The sequence below is a fragment of the Mugil cephalus genome, chromosome 10 (assembly GCF_022458985.1).
Source record: "Mugil cephalus isolate CIBA_MC_2020 chromosome 10, CIBA_Mcephalus_1.1, whole genome shotgun sequence".
Lineage (NCBI taxonomy): Eukaryota > Metazoa > Chordata > Actinopteri > Mugiliformes > Mugilidae > Mugil > Mugil cephalus.
In genome coordinates, this window is record NC_061779.1 from 22,565,144 (window position 1) to 22,588,888 (window position 23,745).

The 23,745-nt window shown below is 42.6% G+C and overlaps 1 protein-coding gene across 19 annotated transcripts in view; it reads left to right on the forward strand.

The window, feature by feature from the left end:
- LOC125014947 (pleckstrin homology domain-containing family A member 7-like) overlaps window positions 1-23,745 on the forward strand; it is a 141,276-nt gene that overhangs the window by 84,695 nt on the left and 32,836 nt on the right. For 11 of the 19 annotated variants that reach the window (XM_047596515.1, XM_047596514.1, XM_047596518.1 and 8 more), the window contains 11 exons: window positions 1,611-1,683; window positions 5,356-5,456; window positions 13,532-13,710; window positions 15,294-15,827; window positions 16,310-16,865; window positions 18,267-18,350; window positions 18,735-18,974; window positions 20,362-20,415; window positions 20,757-20,840; window positions 21,838-21,903; window positions 23,111-23,191. In XM_047596515.1, coding sequence (XP_047452471.1) covers window positions 1,611-1,683; window positions 5,356-5,456; window positions 13,532-13,710; window positions 15,294-15,827; window positions 16,310-16,865; window positions 18,267-18,350; window positions 18,735-18,974; window positions 20,362-20,415; window positions 20,757-20,840; window positions 21,838-21,903; window positions 23,111-23,191 — 2,052 coding nt within the window. Of the gene's footprint in view, window positions 1-1,610; window positions 1,684-5,355; window positions 5,457-8,532; window positions 8,931-13,531; window positions 13,711-15,293; window positions 15,828-16,309; window positions 16,866-18,266; window positions 18,351-18,734; window positions 18,975-20,361; window positions 20,416-20,756; window positions 20,841-21,837; window positions 21,904-23,110; window positions 23,192-23,745 lie in introns of those variants that run through there. The other 8 variants (XM_047596530.1, XM_047596529.1, XM_047596519.1 and 5 more) reach the window with 7 other exon arrangements.

Consider the following 23,745-nt stretch of genomic DNA (forward strand, 5'->3'; position numbering starts at 1 on the left):
TTGCATCATGACATTAACTTCATTCACAGGACATTTCCTATCCCAGTACTAACACTGAATGGTACACCTTTCTATTTAAACAGCATTTTCAGAACCCTTCAAAGGAAATCATAGGTTACATGTGTATTTACAGGTACTGTGTAGGAGCATTATTGCCAGCTGGGCTGGCTATGTCAGACTCATCCCGGGTATTAAACATGGTCTTGGAAGCCAAACTTATTCTGCTGCACCTGGATAGTATGACAAGATAGATAGATTGAGGTATCAAAAGATACTGTATTATCATTGCATATAAAAACATGAGTCTTAGTTTGGCTGCAAGTCGTCACAGTCATATAAGACAATAGTCATAAAGAGTCATACACCGAATATATGCCATAATCAAGTCTTTTTTACTAATCTAATGATTATTCTCAAAATTAATAGATTTCTATACAACATGACAAGAAGTAGATTAATTTTTCACTTGAACACCTTCACTGAAATGCTAGCAAATTTCAAAAAATGTTTAGTAACTAATTATCAGGTAATTTCCGTTGTATAATAATAATAAAAAAAAAAACTGAAATGACCCACCAATATCATAGAATATCAAAAGATTTATGATAATACAGCTACTTCATCTTATTCCTGACACAAATAACCAAGTTAAGCTGAAGTTCCAGCTTCATCCAGCATGGCCTAATTTGCATTTTTCTTTCAGTTTTTTAATATTTGATGCACTGACTTTAGTTTTTGGCCTTGTAGAGCACCTGCTGTTAATCACATACAGGCTATCACTGGGGACTCTTTGTTTATTTGAAGTCATACTTAAAATATCTGTAGCTGGCTTCGCTCGGTGGCTGGCCTCTGTACAAAACAAACAGTGAGTGAAGTTAATGTAGAGCAGTTGTATTTTAATAACCACACTGAGACATGTCAACTGTGTGACACTGACAGGAATATAAACCACTGCACATACTATACATTTATATTTATATGAATTAAAATCATTTTTTTGTACTGCTGTGAGCTTGAATGTTCACACACACACATGTACTACGTATGTGTGATGCCAAAAACAACTTACACACAGATAACCGCTATTACAACCAAATGGATGAAGCGCCGTTTATCCCTTTCATCCCCTTTCATACGGATGTTACACGGGTGTAGCGTCATACATCTTTAGCCAAAGTATGAGTATGGATCATTGTTTGAGGTGATTTCATCCCTTTTGCTCTCCTCCTCCTCTGCTCTTCAAATGGCCCCGTTTTCAGCCAGAGAACATAAAAGACAAACCTGCCAGTAAAGTAGACGTGTCAGGCGCAGCGAGCCAGCGAACGAGGACAAATGATCACTCCTTTCCTCCCTCTCTCTTTCCTGTTCCTCCTTCTTTATCTCTGCTCGTATTTACCTCACTATTCCATTCATTACTCAGGTTTCCTGTTGTCCCTCGCCTCCCCTTACTGTTTCTCTGTTTCTCGGCCTTTCTCTTCATCTTACTCATTCCCCTCTCTCGTCCTGTTTAAGATCCACTGTCTAGTTATTGTTGTTATGTCCCGTGTTGTGCTGCTTTTGCATCTCATTATCAGTTCATTCTTTACTCATACTCATCTTTCTCTGTGCAGGACAGCTCTGGGATGCATCTTTGGAAGAGGAAATGGTTCGTCTTGGCTGATTTCTGTCTGTTCTACTACAAAGGTAAGTCTAAGTGTAATGTCAGAAGAAAATGCTTTCGATTCAGAGTAACTGCCTGTTCCTCTACCTTTGCATTTCCAACTCCCCCATGATGAAACACTCAGGAAATTGTAAAATAACAGAAACACCTTTTAATATCACAGATTCAGTCAGCAATTTTCAGAAAGTCTCGAAAAAATCCTGAATGTAACAAACCTCATTCAGAATCTATTATATTAGCCTGCATTATATTCTGCAGAAGTCTCACTGGTGAAAGATGAAATGAGTGAGATCGCCAAATTCATTAGCAAGTTCCTCACACGATCTACACCTACTTACTTACCTTCCCTCTACTACAAGCTTTTAACCTAAAAAAAAAAAAAAAAAGCAACGACCGCAGCCACAGAAACCTGTTGATCTGAAGCAAGCTACACCAGATAACACAGTACTAAGGCAATACATATGCATAGGCATTTTATTTTCACATCTGTTCAGCGAAGTGTTCGAACAGTGACACACGTTTTTGTTCAAGCAGAACTGTATTTTGACATTTAAGTGGCAAGAAACTTGATCCACTTAGTGTGCAAGTGCAATAAACTGGGATTTGAATTGAACTGAATTTGAATTAATATTGTTTTTTTTTTACTTGTTACTACTTGTATTTTAAGCTACATTTGAAAATTAGAAGAAGAATTAGAAGAATGTTAGTAGAATATTGCAATATCGCAATAATATCGTATCGTCACTCAAGTATCGTGATACACATCGTATCGTGAAATCCTTGCCAATACCTGCCCCTAATCTGACCACATTAGTTTTAGTGCAGAATGAATCATGTAGCTGGTAGTCAGACCTAACCAGCCATGAGACGTTGCTGTCACAGTCTTGCTTCTCCAGCATTTACGGGATTACCCTGTGTTGAAGGTACAACCACAAATCTGTAGCAAAACATTTTTATTTTATTTATTTATTTATTTATTTTTTTGTATTTCTATTTATTTATTTTTTTTAGCTTAAATCAAGAAAGAAATGTCAGATAGTATGGCATCTTTCAGCATAAAAGCTTCGGTCAAAACTCAGAAGCTTAAATTGGACTGTGATGGTGACAGATTTAAAGTGAACCGCAGCTGACAGAAGGAGTGGGCTCCAGCTGAAACACACCGCCACGCTCACTCAGCCACACCGCACACTTCATCGCCGTCGGTTGCCATCCCCTGCCTGTCTTTATCTGCCTCTCCACGCCTTCCCTTTTTTTCACCTCCTTATTCTTACCCGATCCTTCTGGGACACGCTCTTCTGCCCCCTCGCCCCAACGGGAGGGTGAAATCAATTCTCCGTCGTTTCATCCCCCCCCCCCTCTTTTCTGTCTTCCCGCTCAGTTCAAAGGTTTCTCCACTCAACATGAAAAACACTTGATCTGTCTCCAGCGCCACTTATCTCCTCCCTTCATCTCTTGTTTTTACACAAACAACATAAACAACCAAACCTAGCTTCCTTTGGCTTTTCATATTATTAGGACTTTATTTGTTTTGTAGCTTGTCTTATTACCAGCCTAATGTAATTGACATAAACAGTATAAGCACAAATATGATAAATATGTAGAAGAAGTCTGTATGTTAAATGAAGTACTGCATAAATATGGACAAACACAGTTGATAAATCAATGAGTTACTTGAGTCCCAGGGGTGCTATCCATTACTGAACTTGGTCTTATCATGTCAGTGTTCTTAAAATCCTGATACAGTGCTGTGGCCTCATTTTTTAAAACCATCTTAAAAAGTGCTCTAAATCTGTGCTGAAGAACCAGCAATTTGCAAAACTGGTATTTATCATACGTGCATATGTACAACTGTTTGCCTTCAGCAGTGATTAATCCCAAGCTCTTAATATAGCAGTGCCTCTGCACCACAAGCCTAATTTACATAAACACGGGAGCCAAATCAACCATCTGTGGTAAAATGTCGGTGATGATTCTCAATCATCCTGGTCATGCCGTATCAAAAACAAGTTTAGTCTTTTACTTTAGAAATAGAATGTAGGTGATAGAATAAATAGAAGTAAACAAGCCGGGGTTGAATTATCTTTAATAACAAACCTCAACCGAGTCCAGTTGTTTGTCTTGGCGTAGTTGCACACTTCTTTGGTAAACCTCTTCCTAGATAGCACAATTATTACCGCCTGAGGTATATTGTCCTATGATTCACACACAGAGAACTGAAGCACGCAAATAATTTTGTTCACTCCCATCAGCCAGGGGCACGACAAACCTAGAACCAACAAGACTTGTTTGTGCATTGTGGAAGGCTTGGGCTTATTTGTTCCGCTTCCCCAAAACAAGAGTTGATGGCAACTGGCGCAGAAAATGTCTTCTGATCACTCATCAGTCATCACATGAAGGTCCCTCCACCCCTAAGTCTGTGCCGTTCCCCCGTTTGATAAGTTAATAACACATGCTGGCTGTTTGTCTACATTATTTCAGTCTGTAGACAAAAAGACACCAGAGGCCGTGTTGTAACATGGTCAGACCAGCTGCAGCGCCCATCATCATGTTGACACTCCCACTCCTGAATACTCAGTCAGTACTCGGACAACACCCACCTTTTAACCCAGCCTTCAGTCTCACCTGCAAATCCGTAACGTTTGGTGACTGTGTTCTGTCTGGGTGTGATGCACTCACATTGACAAAATCTGCAAACAGACACCTCGGGTTGTCCTACGTTGTTGTGGCTGGTAAAACAACAAGTGACAGAACAGGAGCGTTCTTGTGCTGTTTACATGTAATTTAACTCCATTCTTCATGGTGAGGTCTGCTCAGTGTGTTTGCGTGAGGTGAGCCGGTGTTTGTGAGCGTATGAGCGAGACAGGGACAGCCGAAGCAGATAAAAACGCCTCGCCGTCTCGCCCACCATTTAGGGAATGTCTCCTCCAAAGGTCCTTGAAATATTTTTAACCAATTACCCCTTGAATCCACAGCCGCTGCCTTATCACCTCTCGCCAAACAGCCACAGCGCGGGCGCAGGTGCCGCGCGTGCATATTTTCGTGCCGTTGCTAAATTTTATGATGCGGTAGTCGCGGCGCGCGGACGCGGACTCGCCCTTTTTCGCGTACACATCCCAGCTTGATGTGACGGTACCGAGCGGAAAACAAATAGCAGATCTTTATTTATAGACGTGTGAACCCTGAGGGGTGAGGATGTTTTTGGAGGGGGAGGACATTGTGCTGTGACGGGCTGCTCCTCCAGGGTTAAGGCTACATATGGCTGTAGGTATAGGGTTGAGGATGGCATTGGGTCGGTGAGAGTCCTTACAGATATAGAAGAACGAATGTGTGTGTGTTTACTGGATGTAAATGGGAAGGGCAGAGAGAAAGGCGTCCGTCTGCCAGCTGGAGCAGCAGACCTTTAACTCTGTGACACTGGAATACCAGAGTGGTCATTTACTGTTTGGCACAACACTGTGGTATGAGTGACGGCTCACGAGTGTGTGTGTGTATGTGTGTGTCAGTGTTATGATAGCGGTGGCATGCAGTGATGAAATTAGTGGGTGATGAGTGATATTTATTTTCTTCCTCCTTCCTTTCCTCCATATCTCTCCCTCCTTTTCTCACCTTCCTCGCTTCCCTTCCCTTTCCCCCCCATTCCTCCCTCCCTCTCTCTCTCTCCCTCCCTCTCTCTCTCTCTCTCTCTCTCTCTCCAGACAGCAGAGAGGAATTGGTGCTAGGCAGTATTCCTCTGCCCAGCTATGTCATTTCACCCGTGGGACCTGAGGATCACATCAGCCGCAAGTATGCCTTCAAGGTACGCCTTTCTCTGTACTCCACACTCTTTCTGTGCTCTTTGATCCAGTTTAATTCCTGTGAACTCATTGTTGTGCATTGTTGTGTTAGCGTGTTTACTTCTCGGTGTCGGGTTGAGAAACAAAAAGTCACTCCTTCTGAAATGAAGAAAAGCAGCGCAGATTTCCCCGCCTGATCACGTGTGATAAGTGGATTCAACGGGGTTTTTGCATAATTGTCAATTTCCACATTTGCGTCTCTTATTCCGACCAAACAAAACAGTGTTAACTTAAAGTTAAAGGTAGAAAAGGAACAGAAAAATGTCAAAATTTGAGTTTCCACCCAGGATGAAAGAGGCTTTTGATGCAGTCGAACATAACCGCAGGGTGACATGGATAATGAGTTTTATTCCCACCGGAGCCACTTAAGATAAAAATGTATACACCTCTTTCTATTTAGAGCACTTGAAGTTTCCACCGTGTGGCTTTTATCGCTCCTGACAGAGAAGTCCATTAGAAATAACGTGCATATCAGTTTCCTTTCCAAGTGAAAACCTGCCTTGCTGTGGAGGGCCTGAGTAACCCCTGCTGTATGTCAACCAGCAGGTTTGGTGGCACTTAAATATTTCCTCCAGACATATTTATGACACAAGCACACACTCACACTCAGACTGGTGTTTCTATCTTTCCATCGACATAATGCATTCCCCAGCTCTGATCCTAATCATCTCAGGTTAGTGCCTAACCCTAACCTTAACCATATCCTAATCCTCAAAACGAAGACATTTTAACACATTTTAACCTTCTTAAATCACTACATTGAATTGTTACATCATTAATAGACGACTAGCTTTCGAACATTATTTCGAAAATTTCATAAATCTTCTGGGTGACAGTCATAACCCAGTCTAACCAGCCTCAAACCACCACTCAGCGTTGTACAGCACTCACCACCTGTTGTAGCGATGCCTATTACCGCTGATTGTCTGTCAGTGTCTTTATTGAGACCGCCAGGCTCCTCTGGAATGGCACGAAGCTTCTCCATTCCCCCGGGGCACAGACTTTTTGAGCCCAGGCCGACACGTGTGAAAGCAGCGAGGCTTCCTGCACGGCACACACATGTTCACACTGTAAATCAGGACTGGAGGCACTTCAGATTTACACACAAATGCAGTGCATGCACATGGTTTAATTTTTCTGTTGTTGTTGTTTTTTTTTTATCACTAGAAATTTGACACATTCAGTGTAACTTTAAAACAGGTTTATTCCATCAAGTAACGTGTTTCCAAAGTTGTTAAAGAAACATTCCTCTGACCAAAGGTAAGAAGTTTCATTTCAGCAGCAGTCAAGCCATGTTCCCTCCTTTATCCTTGAGCAAGACACTGTTACAGTCACAGTTTGGTATTTTCCAGTGGGCTTGTGGCATAAAAATGGCAGTTTTATTTAATCGTCGTTATTGATAAATCTGATTTGCAACCTTGACCATGACTTCCCTGCTCAGTTACTGGAAAGAAAGTTGCTGGTACATTACTGTTAAATTCAAAAACATGTCGATACACACTTGTTTAAAGGGAATTGCTAAATGATATATTAGTGGTTACAACCAGCAAAATATCTGCCTAATTGAAACTATAGTGACATCCTTTCCTCTTTTCTAAACCGCCATGACTTACACCTTTTCTTTGCCATTTACCCTCCTATTGGTCACAGCATGAATTCCACTGTAATAAGACAGAGCAGGATTCATGTCTGCTCATCCTGTGTCTTTTGGATTCAGACTGGTGGCCTTGTTTTTGTTTTCTCCTGTCAGCCCTCAGGACAAACACTGTGTGATGCCAGTACCATCGTCTCTTCTCCTGCCATTTTTATGCACCTTGCCCATTCTCCTGTTGTTCTCCCAACATGTCCACTGCTTGAAACTGTGGAACAAATATTTTGTTTCCTCTCAAGATTCTTATTCAAGCAAAACCCCTGGGTTATTTCTGATACCAAGGTGAAGTGAAAGTAAAGCAGAGCTGTAAGTGTCCATGTGTGTCTGTTACCCTGGACAACAGGACTGAATCGACCTCTTCCTGCATTTATCATTTCTTTCATAAAGTCCCTATAACTCAAAGAGAGCCCAGCGGATTGCTAGTCTTCTTCTTCTTCTTCTTCTTCTTCTTCTTCATAGTCGCACAACAATAGCTACTCAGTATTCTCATATTCGGGCTTGTATTCCTGCCTAGGGTATAGTGAAAATATAGAGCATAGACCATCTGACTCATCAGTTTTACTCATCGGGAATAGAAAAATCTATTTGTTTGTGTTTTTTTTCTTCTTCTATTTACCACTAATGCATATTTTACACTTTAGGTTTTTAATTTCTCATATTTGAAGAGGAGGTTCATTTTCATTTTCATTTAATACAATTTTCCATGATGTAAAAACAAAGGTGCCTGTTGAGTATTAAACAATCCCAGAGCTCATCTCAATCTTGCATAAAATGTTCATGTACGCTGGAAGCTTTGCAGGAACCTCTGGTCGACGGCTGTATTTCATTTAAACTAACCTGAAACAAGAACAACATATATTGTTCTTATATTGATCAAAGATTCTAACCTGTTTACATGGACACTAAATCAAATGATCTGATATGGTATGTGTCTTTACATGGCCTAATGCAGAACATAATATTTTTGACCATGGTTTTCCTGCCGTGGAACATCAGTTCTTTTTCTCAACTCTATTGACAACACAGATTTAATTTAATAGAAGAGCTGAACGAGAACAGGCAGTCTTATGTTTGTGTTGTATGTCTGGAGTTGTTCATCCTTCATCCTTAAGTGGACAGCTCATGGTTATACCCCGATGTGGCAAACATGCCCAGAAAGGAGCTATTCAATCCACCCAGAAGGAAAAAACACAATTATTTTCTTCTTGAACAAATGATCAGCATGTTCCACCATCCCTCTTAATCTCATTGACAGTTTATTCTGACCAGGCCTGGTTACATGAGGCATATTTGTTCTGATTGGGCTACTGTATGGATCAATAGTGGAGCTCTAGTGTCCATGTAAACTAGCAGGTGATGTAGAAGTGTACGGTGTGACATCTCTGTGGGGTGTGCAGCATGCCTGTGAAAAATTCCAGCTGCAGCCATGATACCAGGTGCTGTCAGACATAAGACAGATGTTATATTAAAAAAAAAAAAAAGGTCTCTACATGTCAACTCCAGCGACACCCCACTTAGCTGCCCCAGCAGGCTGACGGTGGGTATTTGGGCCGGCTTTGAGTTTCCGAATGGTGCACCTGCTGACTACTAAATCAACCTATACACAAGTCAAACCTTCAAGCTCCCGTGACAACGTCCCGTCCTTCACCCCCTCCCTCCCCCTACCTCCCCCTATTCACCGAATCCTCTTCCCTCTCTTGTTCCCATTGGCTGGCTGCCTGACTGGGACTTCCCTCCCTCCCTGTGAGTGTGTCGCGCCGTCCGGTGACAGTCCTCCCATAAATAGGTACTCTATGCTCTCATGTGCTCTCTCTCCCCTTGCCACATGTGAACCTTATACATATATTTTTATATATATATATACATATGTATATATCCTTGTTTTCTGCCCGTTGGTGTGGCTTTGTTGGTGCAAACCGAATATACAGCAGCCTTGTATATTCCTCTACTTTCTGATGCATGTCTTGAGAATAACATGTCCCTTTGGCTGAAGTGGTTGTGCTGCATATTTCTGTCCGTGTGCTCTGTCGTATTTAATTTCCCCTCTTTCTCCTCCCCTCCTCGTTATGGCAGTATGAATCTTTCTATGGTTTTGGGCTGATCGTTCATCTATGTGCCCCTGTCTCCTCCATCTGTCACATCTACCGTACCAGCATGCCGTTTTCCGATGGCCTGGAGAAAAAACTTTGTGTTGTCGGAGCTCGCGTCACCTCACGCTACTGTTCCGGAAAAACGAACAGCTGAAAAGTAATGTCTGAAAGCCACTCTAGATGGAGGCTATGCAGCCTCCCAATCTGTTTTTGTTGTTGATTTGTCCAAAACAGCTGCTGCTTAAGGAAACGCAGGAGCCCAAAAAGCTGTTACAGTCCAGCTCGCGAACAGGACTTTTTTCTTCTTGCAGATTAGAACCGCCGTTTCACATGATTTAGAAGTGAGACACCCACGAGCTATTGTTGTCTCCATTTGGATATTTTCCAGTGTAAATTCATTTTCTACTGTAGCAAGTTCAGGAGAACGTACCTTATCAGCAGCTTTGTGGAGCCCTGGCTGCTGGGGCTTATCTCCACGAGCACAATGACTCTTTAAATAGCATCTGGACAAAGAGAGAGTGTGTGTTTGTTAAGGGCTGTCCACGGGAATGGGGCAGTCACTGTTGTGAGCTTTTGCGAGTGAAAATAATGAGTGATATTTTCAGGCTGCAGGGGGAAGAGCGCGGGAAAGGGAGGAAGTGATTCAGACTGGAAAGTAAAAGGCAAATAAAGGGAGGAAGCGATATGGTAAGATGGAGAGAGGACATTAGTGACATAGGCAGCAGAAAAAGAAGGTGAGAAAACAGTGGTTGCTTGTGATTTTTTTTTTTTGAAAGCATGGGAAGTGAGCAATCAGAAACACCCTTAAAACTTCCACCGACGCCCCGCACAAACAACGGAGAGGAAGAGAGGCCGAGCTGTGTACGGATTCAGCGTGTGGGTGTGTCGGTCATGTACTCAGAGTTGAATGACCCACTCAGCATTCCTGCTAAAGAGAGGCAGAAACTCCCAGCGTTATTTTAGGCTGCCGCTGGTGTGTGTTGTTATTGTGTGTATGTTTGTGTGCTCTGACGTGACTAAAATAGGGATAATCTAGGGCTGGTGATCGGTGATTGAAATTGACAAGCCTCCTAAATGTGTGCGTGGGGTTTGGTAGAGGCTGCCTGGATGTTCACTCTAATCTCCTACAAAAAGTCATTTTTATTCATTCCTCAATGTAAAAAAACAATGGGAGATGAATTTTGTAATTAGAGAGAGGATTAGGAAATGTTCCTGTGATTCAGACTGGGGTTCAAATTCGGTTTATCAGTTATATTTCAGTTCCAAATGTGTGTCCGTGCCTCTGGGCTGTTCTTGTGTCGATTGCACGTGCCTAAACATCTGACTAGCCGCACAGTCCTCTGTCTCCCATCAAGCAGCCTGTCCCGTCGAGCCATGAGAGGCAGTCCATCAGAGAGCTGATGGTGAGCGAACAGGCGTGTTTTGACAGCTGTTTCCTGAGGATGCTGCGACGCTTTCGTCGAGGTATTTAGAGTGTTTTGGACACATTGAGCGTTCACTGCTTAAGATGAGTAGCTGCTAACTAGTTTCCCTTCCTGTTTCCTTCCCTCTCATGTACCTTGACACATCTGCATTCCTAATAGTGACATGCTCAGTGAACCCCGGCGACAGTTTTCTTGGGGCAGCATTGTAGATTGAGTATTTATTGATGTATTCAACATTCAAGCCGTTGTCAAACTGCCTCATGTGTAATGGCTGTTTTTTGGAAGAATCAAACAGAACTTCCAATGTCCAGGAGACTTTCTGACCTTATCACTGGTGTGGCTTGAAGAGAACTGAAAGACGAGAAGCGACTGAGGCAATCATCAAATGCGTGTCTGTGTAATGTGGTTGCCAGTAGGGGAAGACAAAAGTTCCACATTATCTTATGATGATTAATGTGTCTCTTTTCTTTTATTATTCTTCAGCGTCGTATACTTTAGGTTGAAAACTTTGTGAAACCTCCCCAACACGAGAGCCAGGGATAATTTGTGTATCATATCTTTTGATAAAAAAAAAAGACAAAAAGGCAAATTATTTCACAGGCTGAAGCCAAAGTCAGATCAGCTGCTGGTTGATTTTCTGATTAACTGACTAATTGTCTCAGTTCTGAAAAGGTCCAGTCAGTAAAACCCTTATCGGAATAGAAAGCTAAATAGTCCTGATTTGTAATTTTAGAAGTCAGTTAAAAGATCATGAGCTCGTTTAGCCTGTTTATTGTGGAAGTGATCGCGGTGTCAGAAAACTGCCTCCAATCACCAAACGCATTTGGAATAATCTCCTAAATAATGAAGACTGGTCTTGAGGGCATTGTCAACCTTTGCTCACCTCTGCACAGAAGGTTTCTCAGTTCATTAAAGCATATCCTCCCTTCTGTCTGTCCATCCAAACATTACGAAAGAGGTAGTTCATTACCCAGGTTATTGAGTTATGGATGAATCAAGTGTAGCATCACAGTCAGCTCCTATAACTTAAGTTATCAACCAGCGTCTGGGTCAAGCACATGCTTTAGCATGGTGAGTCAGGAGATTATATTTTAATTTGCTTGCTGAGTGCTCAGCTTTGGACACTGAAATGAGCTTGTTTGAGCATCCAGACAGCAGCACTTTTAGAGGGGAGGTGAGTTATCATATTGTTTGTGTTCATGTCTGGATGTGTGTCTCTAGAGTTTATACAGAGTTTATGGCAACAAGGATGGAACAGCAGGGCTGGCAGTCTGTTTTATTCATGAATGTGTTTAGCGCGTACGTTAAACTGAAGTGGGAGTGATGCTGTGTGTGTCACCGACTGTCACGCTGAAGACAAGAAGCCAAGCTGCTGTGGAATCACGTTACAAGCCTAGTGGAGAAATCACAGGGAAACGGTTGTGTTGCGACTGCGCTCCATACTCACTAACTATCCTGCATTCATTATTCAGAGAATGAGTTAGAGTAGGGAAGATTTAGTGTCTAATTACTTACATTTACATGCATCTGTAGTTGAGTGGGCACTCTCGTTCGTCTCCCAGTTCCAACTACTGTACTGAAGGAGTGAAAGAAGGAAGGAAGGAGAAAAGCAGGACATTAATAGAGCTGTGCTCAATGGACTGCATCTCACTTTAAAATGAGCTCTGATAACCCCGCACTCACAACAAGGACATCTTTATTAAGCGTAGCCAAATTGTGGACATTATTGAGACAGGACGAGACAGGATTTCAGGCCGGTTACTGTAAACTGATTGATGATTGATAGTGAATTCAAACAGCACCGTGTTGAGTTCTGACTCAGCAGCACTTATATAACATGCCATATAAAAGATCAATGAATCACCAAACAGAAAACCTCTTGGTATCAACCTCTGAGGTCTCTCTGGACTTGTATTGTTCTGCCAACTTGCAGACATAAATCCATAGTAGGAGAGACAGATCCATACCGACGGTAGCCTCGGTAGACCACGATGCAGTGCAGCCAGAAACATGTTGATATTTCCGAAGGAAAAACATCTCTCAGTTTTGCTCTGCCCGGTAAGAATAACTCTCTGCTTACTCTACTGTTGCTGGTATTACTGCTGCCTCCACCTACACAAGCAGAATAACCTTTTGAATATAACTACTCCTTAGGCGTTCTGTGGGCTGCACATACTGTACTCTGGAGAAATGTCTGCCTGCACTGGGTATAATAATTTGGATTTTAGGTTTTTAGGTGGCACTTAGGGCAGTGGAACAAGTCACAGCATTAATTCATAATTCATTCATAAGTAAAAGGTCATTAATTCATCATCAATGCTCAAGATGTGTGTTGGAATGTAGTGAGTACACATTGGTGGCGCACATTCTGAACTTTGAGTAAAGCTACGGATTAGGCTTTTTGTACAGCTACTGTTGCTTTTCAGACCATTGGCATTTCTGTCTACCTTATTTTGGGAGAAATGTTAGAAATATTTTGCCGCCTTCTTAGAAAATATCTAAGCAGACGGCATGATTCGAACGGAGACCGTGAGGAACATTTTGGGCTGGGGGTTCTCTTTTCTAATACTCACATTTTCTATTTTCCATCATGCCTATATACCTTTCCTCTCATTTGGTCAAAAGTTGTGGCTTTATTGGTCGTTACTGGCTGTCATTATTGTCTCTGTATTTCTACTGTGTGATATCCTTCATCGGCTCTTTCAGCATTGGTCGGTGCTTGTGTGGCCCCTGTCGTTGTTTCTCTGGTTGGACAGCATGACGTCGCCCTGTCTGTTTGACAAAAGCTGAAGCTCATCTAACTCACTGTCTGTCAGGTGATTCCTGCGCCTCTGTGACCACCGTTTGACCGAGCCTCCTTTCTCTTCCTGTAGGCTAGCCACACTGGCATGCGCTCGTACATTTACAACCAGAGCTCTATGATTGGCTCGCAGGCGGAGCACACTGGGATGCGGACGTATTACTTCAGTGCGGACACCCAAGAAGACATGAGCACCTGGCTGAAGGCCATGAACCAGGCGGCGGTGATGCAGAACCACGGCGACACACTCAGGTAACGATAAACACACTTGACCAGAGTTCACTACCCTGAACCAGGCAACTGTAGAATCGCAGTAACTCACTCAAAGCAAAAAGACAAAACACTGATTACTCCATTTTGCACCAGGAGCTCCCTCTTGTGTTTATTGCAAGCGTACATTATTATTAAGGTGAGCATTTATTTAGTCTTCTGTATCCGATATTCTCATGGTCTATTCTACTCTATCATCAATGTAGATTACACAGATGTATAACAGTGTACACGTTTGAAACAAGAACAGCAGCACAAGTGTTATAACTAGAAAACCAACTCTTGCATACACACATACCTGGCTTTCTCTTCATTAATTGTTCATAATCTCACGAGGCAGCCATGTTTTCTTAGCAGCCGCTTCAAAAATTCTACACAAGTGCTTTGAAACTCAGTCTCAGTGATCGTCTTTAGTTTATAGTACTGTATGTGATCACTGTAGTCCTATCAATACACACCTACTGGAACGTGTTGCTATTTGATCGCCTCTTATGTGACAAAAATGGCAGCGAATCCTGGAAAAGCGTCTCTTTCCTCGGCCTTGGTATTTGTGCACCTGAGTGCAGTGTATTTATTTGTGCACTTGGTTACATTCAAAGCACACATTCTGATGTGGGTCTTTCTGAACAAGCAGAGGCTTCCGCTATGTATTATTAATGTGTTGATGAGGGGAGGTGGCACAGATCAAATGCATGGCTCACTGGCAGCCGCAGACTCCCGCTGCCTGCACTGCTTCATTTTCATTATTTTGTTTTTGGCAGGGGAAATCCCCCAAGACTACACATGTAGTTGGTGAATGACAGAATGAAAACCAAGCTGAAGACAGCCTCCAGTTGGGAGTTTTCTAAACCTTTTTTTCACCCTTTTTCTCAGTGTTTTCTTGTTTGTAGAAAGTAACAGTAGCATTACTATATGCTGTCATGTTGAACTTCTTTTAGATACTATATCATACACTATATTAATGCTATATTAATAGTAAGGTTACTTTTGCAGTGGGCAAATATCTATGTTTAATGCACATTGATGGAATGCATTACCCGTAACACTGTGGCCAATCGCTATAGTGCTAATTTTACAGCACTTGAGGCTGTCGAATTCATCATTTAAATGTAAACTTTAGTACATGGATCACTGAGTGCCAGAGACTCCAGTCCTTCTCCAGGTTGAGTGCTTCTTGTCACATGGGATTTCAGTAATGAGTTTAAAATCGAGTTATGTTTCCATGGCTTTGCTTGTCACTTGGCCTCTTTTAAACCCGCCTGTATTGTGTATTTAGCCTTGTGGTGAGGCTAGATGTTTCTCTTTCATGTGACAGTCAGCATTTACTTCAGATTTAGTTCGGCACAGGAGACGTAGGGAGATGCTTAAACCCCTGAAAACATGGAACAAGATGAAGTGAAGTGATCAAATATCAGCAGTGTTGGCTTTTAGTAAAAGACACTAAAATCCTTTGAGAATCGTTGTAGTGAATTAGCTGAAACTCTCACAATCTAGACAAGAAAGTTCCAAAAAGAGTGTAAAAGGCCAACATTCATCCGAGCTTGTGAAATCTCTACTCTCCACAGACCAGCTGACAAGATAGAGAAGCTGATGCAGCAGGCTGTCCCTCAGACAAACCACGTTAACCACAACAACACCAAGACTTCAGACGTTGAGCCCATCATCCATAAGGTTTTCCTGGAGCCCCTACGCCATGACAAAGGTGACAGAGAGGAGATGTTCAGCTTTCACAAAGACTCTCCTGGCACCATCACGTTGGAGCAGCCCATGGGAACCATGGGCCTGGAAATGGACACTCACACTTCCCTCCCATCCAATCCTGCACCCTCCGCCCTTCCGAAGCCTGACCACGGTTCGGTGTCGGCGCCGGTGTCAAGGGTGCCGTCTCGTGCGCCGTCGCGAGGCGCCTCGACTTTGCCCTCGAGGAACGGCCTCGTCTCCACACCCAGTCCCATCCTAGAACCCAACGGGATTGCGGCGGGGACGTACCAGAGGGCCCCGGAGACGCCCGTCACCAACACACAAAAGTTGGTGCATAGGAGGGGTACTTTGGAGAAGGTGGAGCACTGGGTCAAAGTGCAAAAGGCTGAGCACAAAGGGTAGGTCACCGTTAGTGATTCATTTTTGAAGCCGGTTTGATTGCATTGACGTATCACCTGAATTTTGAAGCTCCCATTGGCTTCTCTGAACTTTTTAGCAGTTGCTTTGCTATCCAGCTACGAGGTTGCTGTTTCTGTTCACTTTGGTTGCATCCTTTCAACCAGTAGAAAGCAGCTGTTCCCAGGTGAACATATTAAGGGATTTAGCAACTCAGGAACTCATGTTCTTCCACAAAGCTAAATGAGTGAATGAAAAAATAGAGAGCTTAATGACTATATGACACTACAAAGGCTACTTTGCAGCAGCAGGGCATATAAATACTTTGCTAGCAGGTTTACTATATCAGTTTGAGAAGGGATGACATGCAACACTAGTTGTATTGCTCTAAAGGGTGACAAAGCCTTAAATTCTGCTTTCTATAGACTTGCATTTTAACTTTCAAGAAGATAAACTTTCTTTTCATGCTGTTCCCACCCAATAGCCCCCCATCCAGAGAAAACACCCTCCCTCGTCGCACCCCACCGACGCAGCACAAGTACACCTCTATAGACGCCTACCAGACCCTGCCAAAAACCCCTCGTCAAAGCCCCCTGCCCAGCCGACTCGGCGAGTACAAGTACGCCCAGGATCGTCTGAGCCACTTCCGCCTCGGCCCAGATCATGGCGGCTCGGGGTCCAACACTGTCTGGCAACTGTACGAGTGGCAGCAGCGCCACCAGTTCCGCCACGGCAGTCCCACGGCGCCTCTTTACACTCCGGCACCAGAGTACCCATACGGCCCCCGGCCTCCATCTACTGTGCCTCCCTCCTCCTCAGGTCCAAGGACGGAGGGGCCTCCTCGCTGTATATCGGTGCCGCCCTCCCCGGCAGACATCCCTCCACCGGGGCCTCTGCCCGGCTCCAGCCGAACCCTCTCACCCACTCGGAGGCCGCACACGCCCGCTGAACGGCTGTCAGTCAAGCCCGTGGGTGATATGTCAGTGGTGGACATCCCTATCACTATTTCCCCCCGTAGGAGCAAATCTCAGATGTTCAAGGTAAAGTAATGTCTCAAAGAATCAGAACAATATTCACATCAGATTGTTTTAATGAGCACCCACTCCTTGTGTTAATGGAGTCATACTTCCATTGTACTCATTTAACTCACATTCTTACCTAAGTCTGCTATTAAATAACAGTTCCTAATTGTCCTCGGGAAGAAATTCACTTTTCATGCACTTTTAACATCACATATCATCACACAACATCCACAGAAAGAACATGAAAACATGATGTAGTTCAGGTTTATTGATTATATGTCCCCACTGACATGAGTGGGAATGTTCACAGCCCATATTTTGTTCCTACTGTTAAGTCAAAACTATCAAATAAAATATTTTTTTCATCTGGAACAATGTCAGTCAACCTGATATATTCAGGACGGGTGTTGTTGCTGCGCTTCTGTGAGCAGAATAATTGTTTTAGTGCTTTGGGAGCTACAATGGCAGGTGCATCTTTAAGACATCTAGTCTGTTAAATTACTCCAACTGCATCTACGATCAGTCAAATAAAACAACAAAGGAAAAAAAATACACTCTGTAAAATGATAAATGTATTTATGCATGTATAAATGCATTTGTGGCATTTATGAAAATCACCAGTCCCTTTTTATTTGAATACAGCTTAATACTGAGGGAAGAATTATGCAGATTTACACCCACTCTCCCACTTTCCCTGGGGTTTCATTCTGGCCTGAGATAACAAACAATACGGTATTTTGTTATCAAGGTTATGTTAAACATCTGAAGCCTGGCCTTACTTGGAACATGCTGTTTTTTAATGCAGTGATAGTAGAGTCCACATTGATTCTGTGATATTTATATAACTCATATTATACCTAATAATAGTGATGTCTCAATCGGACTGAGCGCACAGTCAAGTCCAGTATTTTGTATCTGGTTTATATGTGCTTTAAATGAAATGTTAAGATTATAATTACGCTAGAATGCTGGTCTAAGCAGAATTGGGATTTAGCATTTGTGATGACAGTGTGACTTTATTGATACTAAGTTTCCTAGCTGGTTATTTAACTCGTTAAAAGCATCCAGTATCCTCCTAGTGTTTTATATTGATGAAGGAAACAAACACTCCTTTTTTTTGTCAATATACTTTACATTTTTGTTGTGCATTTTGCACTGAAGAAGTCAATGAAAATCTTGTTTGGAGGCAATTTTTTTCATAGCATATAGATCTGCAATGGATTGATTTTGAAGTTTGTTGTACTTTATACAGTTGCACAGTCCACTCGTAGCCTCCAATCACCACGGACAGAAAATTGTTGAAAATTAGTTTATTTTTTTTACTAATTTCAAGACATGCGAATATGAATTGGGTGACATTTTCTTAATGTTACTTCCCCACTGACTATATAACTATGTTGTTGTTGTTTTTTGTTTCAGACCACCACTATTGACAGACGGTCAATGCCTCCATCTGGCTACATGACACACACAGTCAGTGCACCCAGCCTCCATGGCAAAACGGTACGTTCCACAAATAAATACACAAACATATACGTTTACTGCAGTTAACATCAGCTCTACATTTATGTTATTTAGTGGATCTGTTGGACATAACTGAAACTGAGAGGAGGTATGATAGTTTAAAGAGACGTTAGATTTTTGAGGTTGTAAATGCTCTTGACCAGATGAGGATTGATTCATATTGTGCTAATCTCTGGCTGTGTGACTTCAGTATATTGCCTTGTGCCTGCCTTTAGTCTCAACCCCATTAATATCTTCTTAATATACCTGCAGCTCTGCTCGTTCGAATAACAGATCAGATCATAGAGCCGTGAAGGCAAAGTTACTCATTTAAAAGAAGAGATGTCTCATTTAAGCTCTGAATGTCGTGTGGTGCTGTGACAGCCCGAGGAGCTCACTCTCCTCCTCATTCAGCTGCGCCGACACCAGGCCAAGATGGCCTCCGTGCGTCAGCAAACGTTAGCCCAACTCCAGCGGCTCAATGGTCCCAAAGAGCCCTTCAGTCACAACCGCCTCTTCACCGCCACCGCTAGCACCAGTCCCCTACTCAGCGCCAGCCCCTCTCCTGTGTCCCACCTCGGACACCTCGGCCTCTCGGCTCCGCTGGGCACTTGCAACACCCAGGTGGGGGCCCCTGTGGCATGCCCACCCATCCGCCCCTCATTACACATGGGTCTGGTAGAGGTTACCACTAAATATTGTGCAGGGCAGCATTACACTTCACAATCATTCCAATTTTCTACTAAAGCAGCGAATTGAGAAGATTTTCCTATTCAGGAATAATACTCAGTAATTATAACATATTCATTTTTTTTTCATAGTCATTTTTTTGCTCATTGTTAATGACTCTAATTGAACATCATTTTAAATGTCATTTGTCTACCTTAGTTTCGAAGGACAAATTGTGATTATAATCTCATCACAAGATTTTGTGAAAAGCATTTCTTGATTTTCATAAAATCTATAGTTGGCAGTCTTCCAGGCATTTCCTTTAGTACTACAAGTACTTAAGTACTTCAAGTGAAAGCAGACAAATTCTCTACTGTTTGTGCATTTCCATTTATGTACATTCATTTATGGATTTATTCGTTTCTGGATGTTCTGGCTCTTCAGCTGAGAACACATTACAATACATAAACAAGTTTGGTAAATCTATTGCTTAATAACAAAATATCAAAAAGATGTAATCACCTTTAAACTCAAAACAGCTCTTACATGAGCAGAAGTCCATCATTGCAACCCCGCTACCAACAGACGACCAAGAAACGCCACAGGATAATCTGCACACATACTGCATCAGCTTTCAATTCCTAATTTTTCTTCATCATCTCAAAAAATGCTATAATTTCACATTTTCTCCCTCCTTTCACATCTAAACGCACCATATCTTGTACTTTACATCAGTGTATATAAAGCAAAAATAAGTTACAGCCACAGCAGTGTGCAGGTGTCAGTATATTAGTGGCAACCTCTACAACGAACGCTCCCTTGCTTTATTGTCAGTAAACTCCGGCCTGCCTGACAAGAACCATCCAGCCTCTTTCCATGTGCTGCTCTCGGCTGATCTGTTTCCATACCGTGCTTCTATTGATATTTTCCATGGCATGTTGTGCTATCTCATCAACGTCAACAAGCGCCATCCCATGCTTTAGCTAACTGGCAGCGCTGAGGATGTGTTGATCAGTTTGGTCCTCTGGTACGTGATTTTCGCTTGTACTGAAGTCTGTTTGAGTGAGATCTGGTTTGTCCTTTTGTTTGTTGTAGGAGGAGTGAGTCGACTCCTTCAAACGTGTAATAGATGGATGCATTTTTACTGTATGTGTAAGTGTGTTGTGATGCATGTCAGCGCAGACACGTAACAGCGGTTCAGACATCGTGCTCCATACATAAATCTCACTGCATCAGAGGAGGAGCTGTCGCTGATGCTTCTGTCAGATCTTCCTGTTCGTGAATTGTTTAGTTTCAATAATGCGAATCTGTAATCCACGCTAACATGTTTGTCACCTTTTAGAGTGATGACACCTACATGCAGCTGAAGAAGGACTTAGAGTATCTGGACCTAAAGGTGAGAAACACCATGACAGACATCTGTTAGTTAACTGATCTACTTACGCCAAAGTGTCCTTCTTTTACTGTGTCTTTTCTAGTTTCTAATGTCTGTAGATCAAGCTAACACACTTGGTGTTCTCTTACTGACAACCACTTCTATCACATTGGCCCTTATTGAACCAAGACAGCTACAAATGTCGTAGCTACAAATGGAGACGTTCACGCTTCTGTGTGGGACTGAACAGCCCCGAACAATTGCAGTGATCTTCTAACTCTTGAGTGGTTTTAGAAGCATCTCACAAAAGCGGCCACCATTTTGTGACTGCGGCTCTGTGTCTTTGTGGTTTTGACTCCCAGATCAGAGCTCTAGAGCCCCTGATCCTCGCAGTTCACAGTTTACTACTGCACTGCACTGCTGGGCCTCTCAGGCCTCTAATGAACGTAAGCTCTATGTGTACATGTGTACGTGTGTGTGACTGTATCCAGTGTGTTGGAAGATAGTAAACCTGCGCGTAGCGCGTCTGTGATTGTGTGCATTTATGCTTGAGCACGTGTCGTACAAGTGAGGATGCTCGGTCGTAGTCAGCGTGTGCTTGAGCGTGGGTGTTAGAGAGTCCATCTTCTAGAAAGACCATCCCATTGCTTACAGCACTGCATTCACAGCTTGAACGGCATCAAACGTCTTTTCCCTCCATGTGACCTTTGGCCTTCCCGACTTCGCACGACCCTCCACCCTGTGGTGATGTTGACAACGCTGTTGAACGGTGGGCATGGGATGGCTCGGCAGTGCATGTGTTGTGGCTGTGGCTGTGGCCCGGTGGTTGAAAAGCCAGCTGCTTCTACCATCGTCTCTGAAACGCTGCACCTTAGTGACAATGGGGCTCTAAATGTGTCTTATTTCTTTTTTTATTCTTTTTTTTTATTTAAAAAAAGGAGCAGAAAAACTCCTAAACTAATATTTCCAAGCACTATAAAGAGCTGTTGTCAATGAATTTAGTTGGATTTTTTTTTGCACCTTTAATCTTTTAATCTATTAGGTGTAACCCCAGAAGAACTGAGGCAGTCCATGGTGTGTTCCTACACTTAAAAATGTCCTGTTCAGAGAAAAAAAAACAAAAAAACAGCAGCTTTTCTGAATAGAAGCAACATCTTGTACAGATCATTTCTGGAAGTGGTTTCGTGCAGGGCTTCAAAGTCTCCATAGCCATTGTGGTGTTCATGGCAACAGCTGATTTTGTGTGTTACAACTCACTCATATTGTCATGTATACAGGGCTAAGAGAATGTGCCATAGAGATTCAGCCTCGGCCTCGTGGTAGTTTGTAGCTGGACTCTGTGTTCGGTATTTTCCTTATCTCAGCGCTAGTGCACCATGAAGCCAGACAGATTTGTTTCACCACGCAACTAACATCTGGAACTGTTCACTCTGCAATTTCCAGGTAGCTGGAAGTCAGACGTTGAAGGAGTCAGGGAAACCTGTCAGGGTTGCAGAAAGCGACGTGGATGTAAGTAGAAGCTTCGTAAGCTCTGTTTGGTTGTTAGTTAAGTGGATGTGTCAAGAACATGTTGAAAACTGATTAAAAAGACGTTGGCCAAGAAAATGCATGACTAGTCAACTAGTCAAATGCATGGAATAAATTTCCATTACTGCAGCTATATTCACATATTTTTTTTTTTTTTTGCATGCAGCCATTAAAAATAAATAACAGCACTGAGCTCTTTCCATTCAGTTTTGCTCCCCTCCAGACAAGGGGTTTTAAAATTCTGGTTAGCAGCGCTGGCTGCTATGGTTCAACTGGGAGAAAAATGAGGGTAATTAAAAGCAAAATATGAATCCTGTGGAAAAAAGTGTGGGAGGAGGCCGTAAACTTTTACTTTCAGCTTTAAGCAGAAATCAGCATGCATGAGTTTTATTGCCAAAACTCTTTCAGTTTGATAATCCAAACAAATCCCTGCAGCTTTTCAAACCCTCCTGCTTTCTCCCGCGAAACTATTCCTCAATGTTTGCTTCACGCAAACGATTTAAACTATTTATGAGCGCATTGTCTGCGATGAATATTTAATTGGGTCCAACAACAGCGTCACCGTGGAGACGATAAGTGGATTAATAATTCAGCTGATCCAATATGAACGCTGGTGTAGTGCGTAAAAATTTATAAGGACGAGTAGATGGTTCACATCAAGCTCTTCAGTCACAGCCTCATTACATGAAATGTGTGTTGTTGTTTTACCGCAGGATGATAAAGTGATCCCACCTTTGCCTTCAAGTTTAATCAGGGATTAATTAACAAGACTCAGAGCTTCCTTAGCACTGTAATTAAAAGTGTCAGGTGGGTCGCTCCCACTTTATTTAATGGCTTCACTCACGGTAATTGCAGTTACACCTGAGCAATACGGGGGAGCTGTGGGAGCGTGGATAATAAGCGTTCAAACCTGCGTGCACTCAAATGTTAAAAAACAGTCATGTATACATAAGCATTCCCACGTCGCCATACACACTCGCACCAGGACACACACGTTTCTGCACGTTTCTGCACGCGCTCACTGCAGCTGCAGAGACGAGGAGAAGCTGTAATTAAGAAAATGGGCCACTCAATTATCAGAGGTCAACACAGAGACGCACACTTTGATGAGCACATGAGAGGTGATTTTTCATCTGTGAGAGCGTGCCGTTGTATCCCTCTCAAACCACTGAACCCTGTCCCCCCGCAGGTGAAGCTGAGTCGGTTATGTGAACAGGACAAAATCCTCCAAGATCTGGAGGCGAGGATCAGCTCCCTGAAGGACGACAAGGTACACGCTGCTGATAATATAGACCGTGCTAAACCGTTTTATCCAACCGGCCGGAGTTTGGTGGTCTGGTCAGTCTGCAGGTAAAAATGTTGGTAAAAAAAGTAGGAATATTACACAACAGACCCACATCAAAGGACAAATCGAAACAAAGTGAGTGTATATCTGGATTTAGACATGAAAGAAACGCACAGCAAATGTACTATTTAAATTCACAACAAACCATAAAAGAAACTGGAACCGTAACTGTAGTGTAAGAGCCATTCATTGTTTGTTTGTTTCAGTATTTGATCTTCTTTGGCCCCATACCTATGCTTTTTTTTTCAGACTTGCATTCTCAGTTTTTCACAGATTTCTAAGACTCTTCTTTCGATCACTTTTCAGTTTTACTAATTCAATCCAGTAGCATTTACAAAGCACACATTATTGACTGGATGCCGAACACATTAAAAAGTAAATTAAAATAGACTACATATAAGGTCTGAAATAATAGTCTGATAACATACAGCTCAGGAACGGTTGTTAGATAAGAGGAGGTCTGTTGAGATCTCACGGTG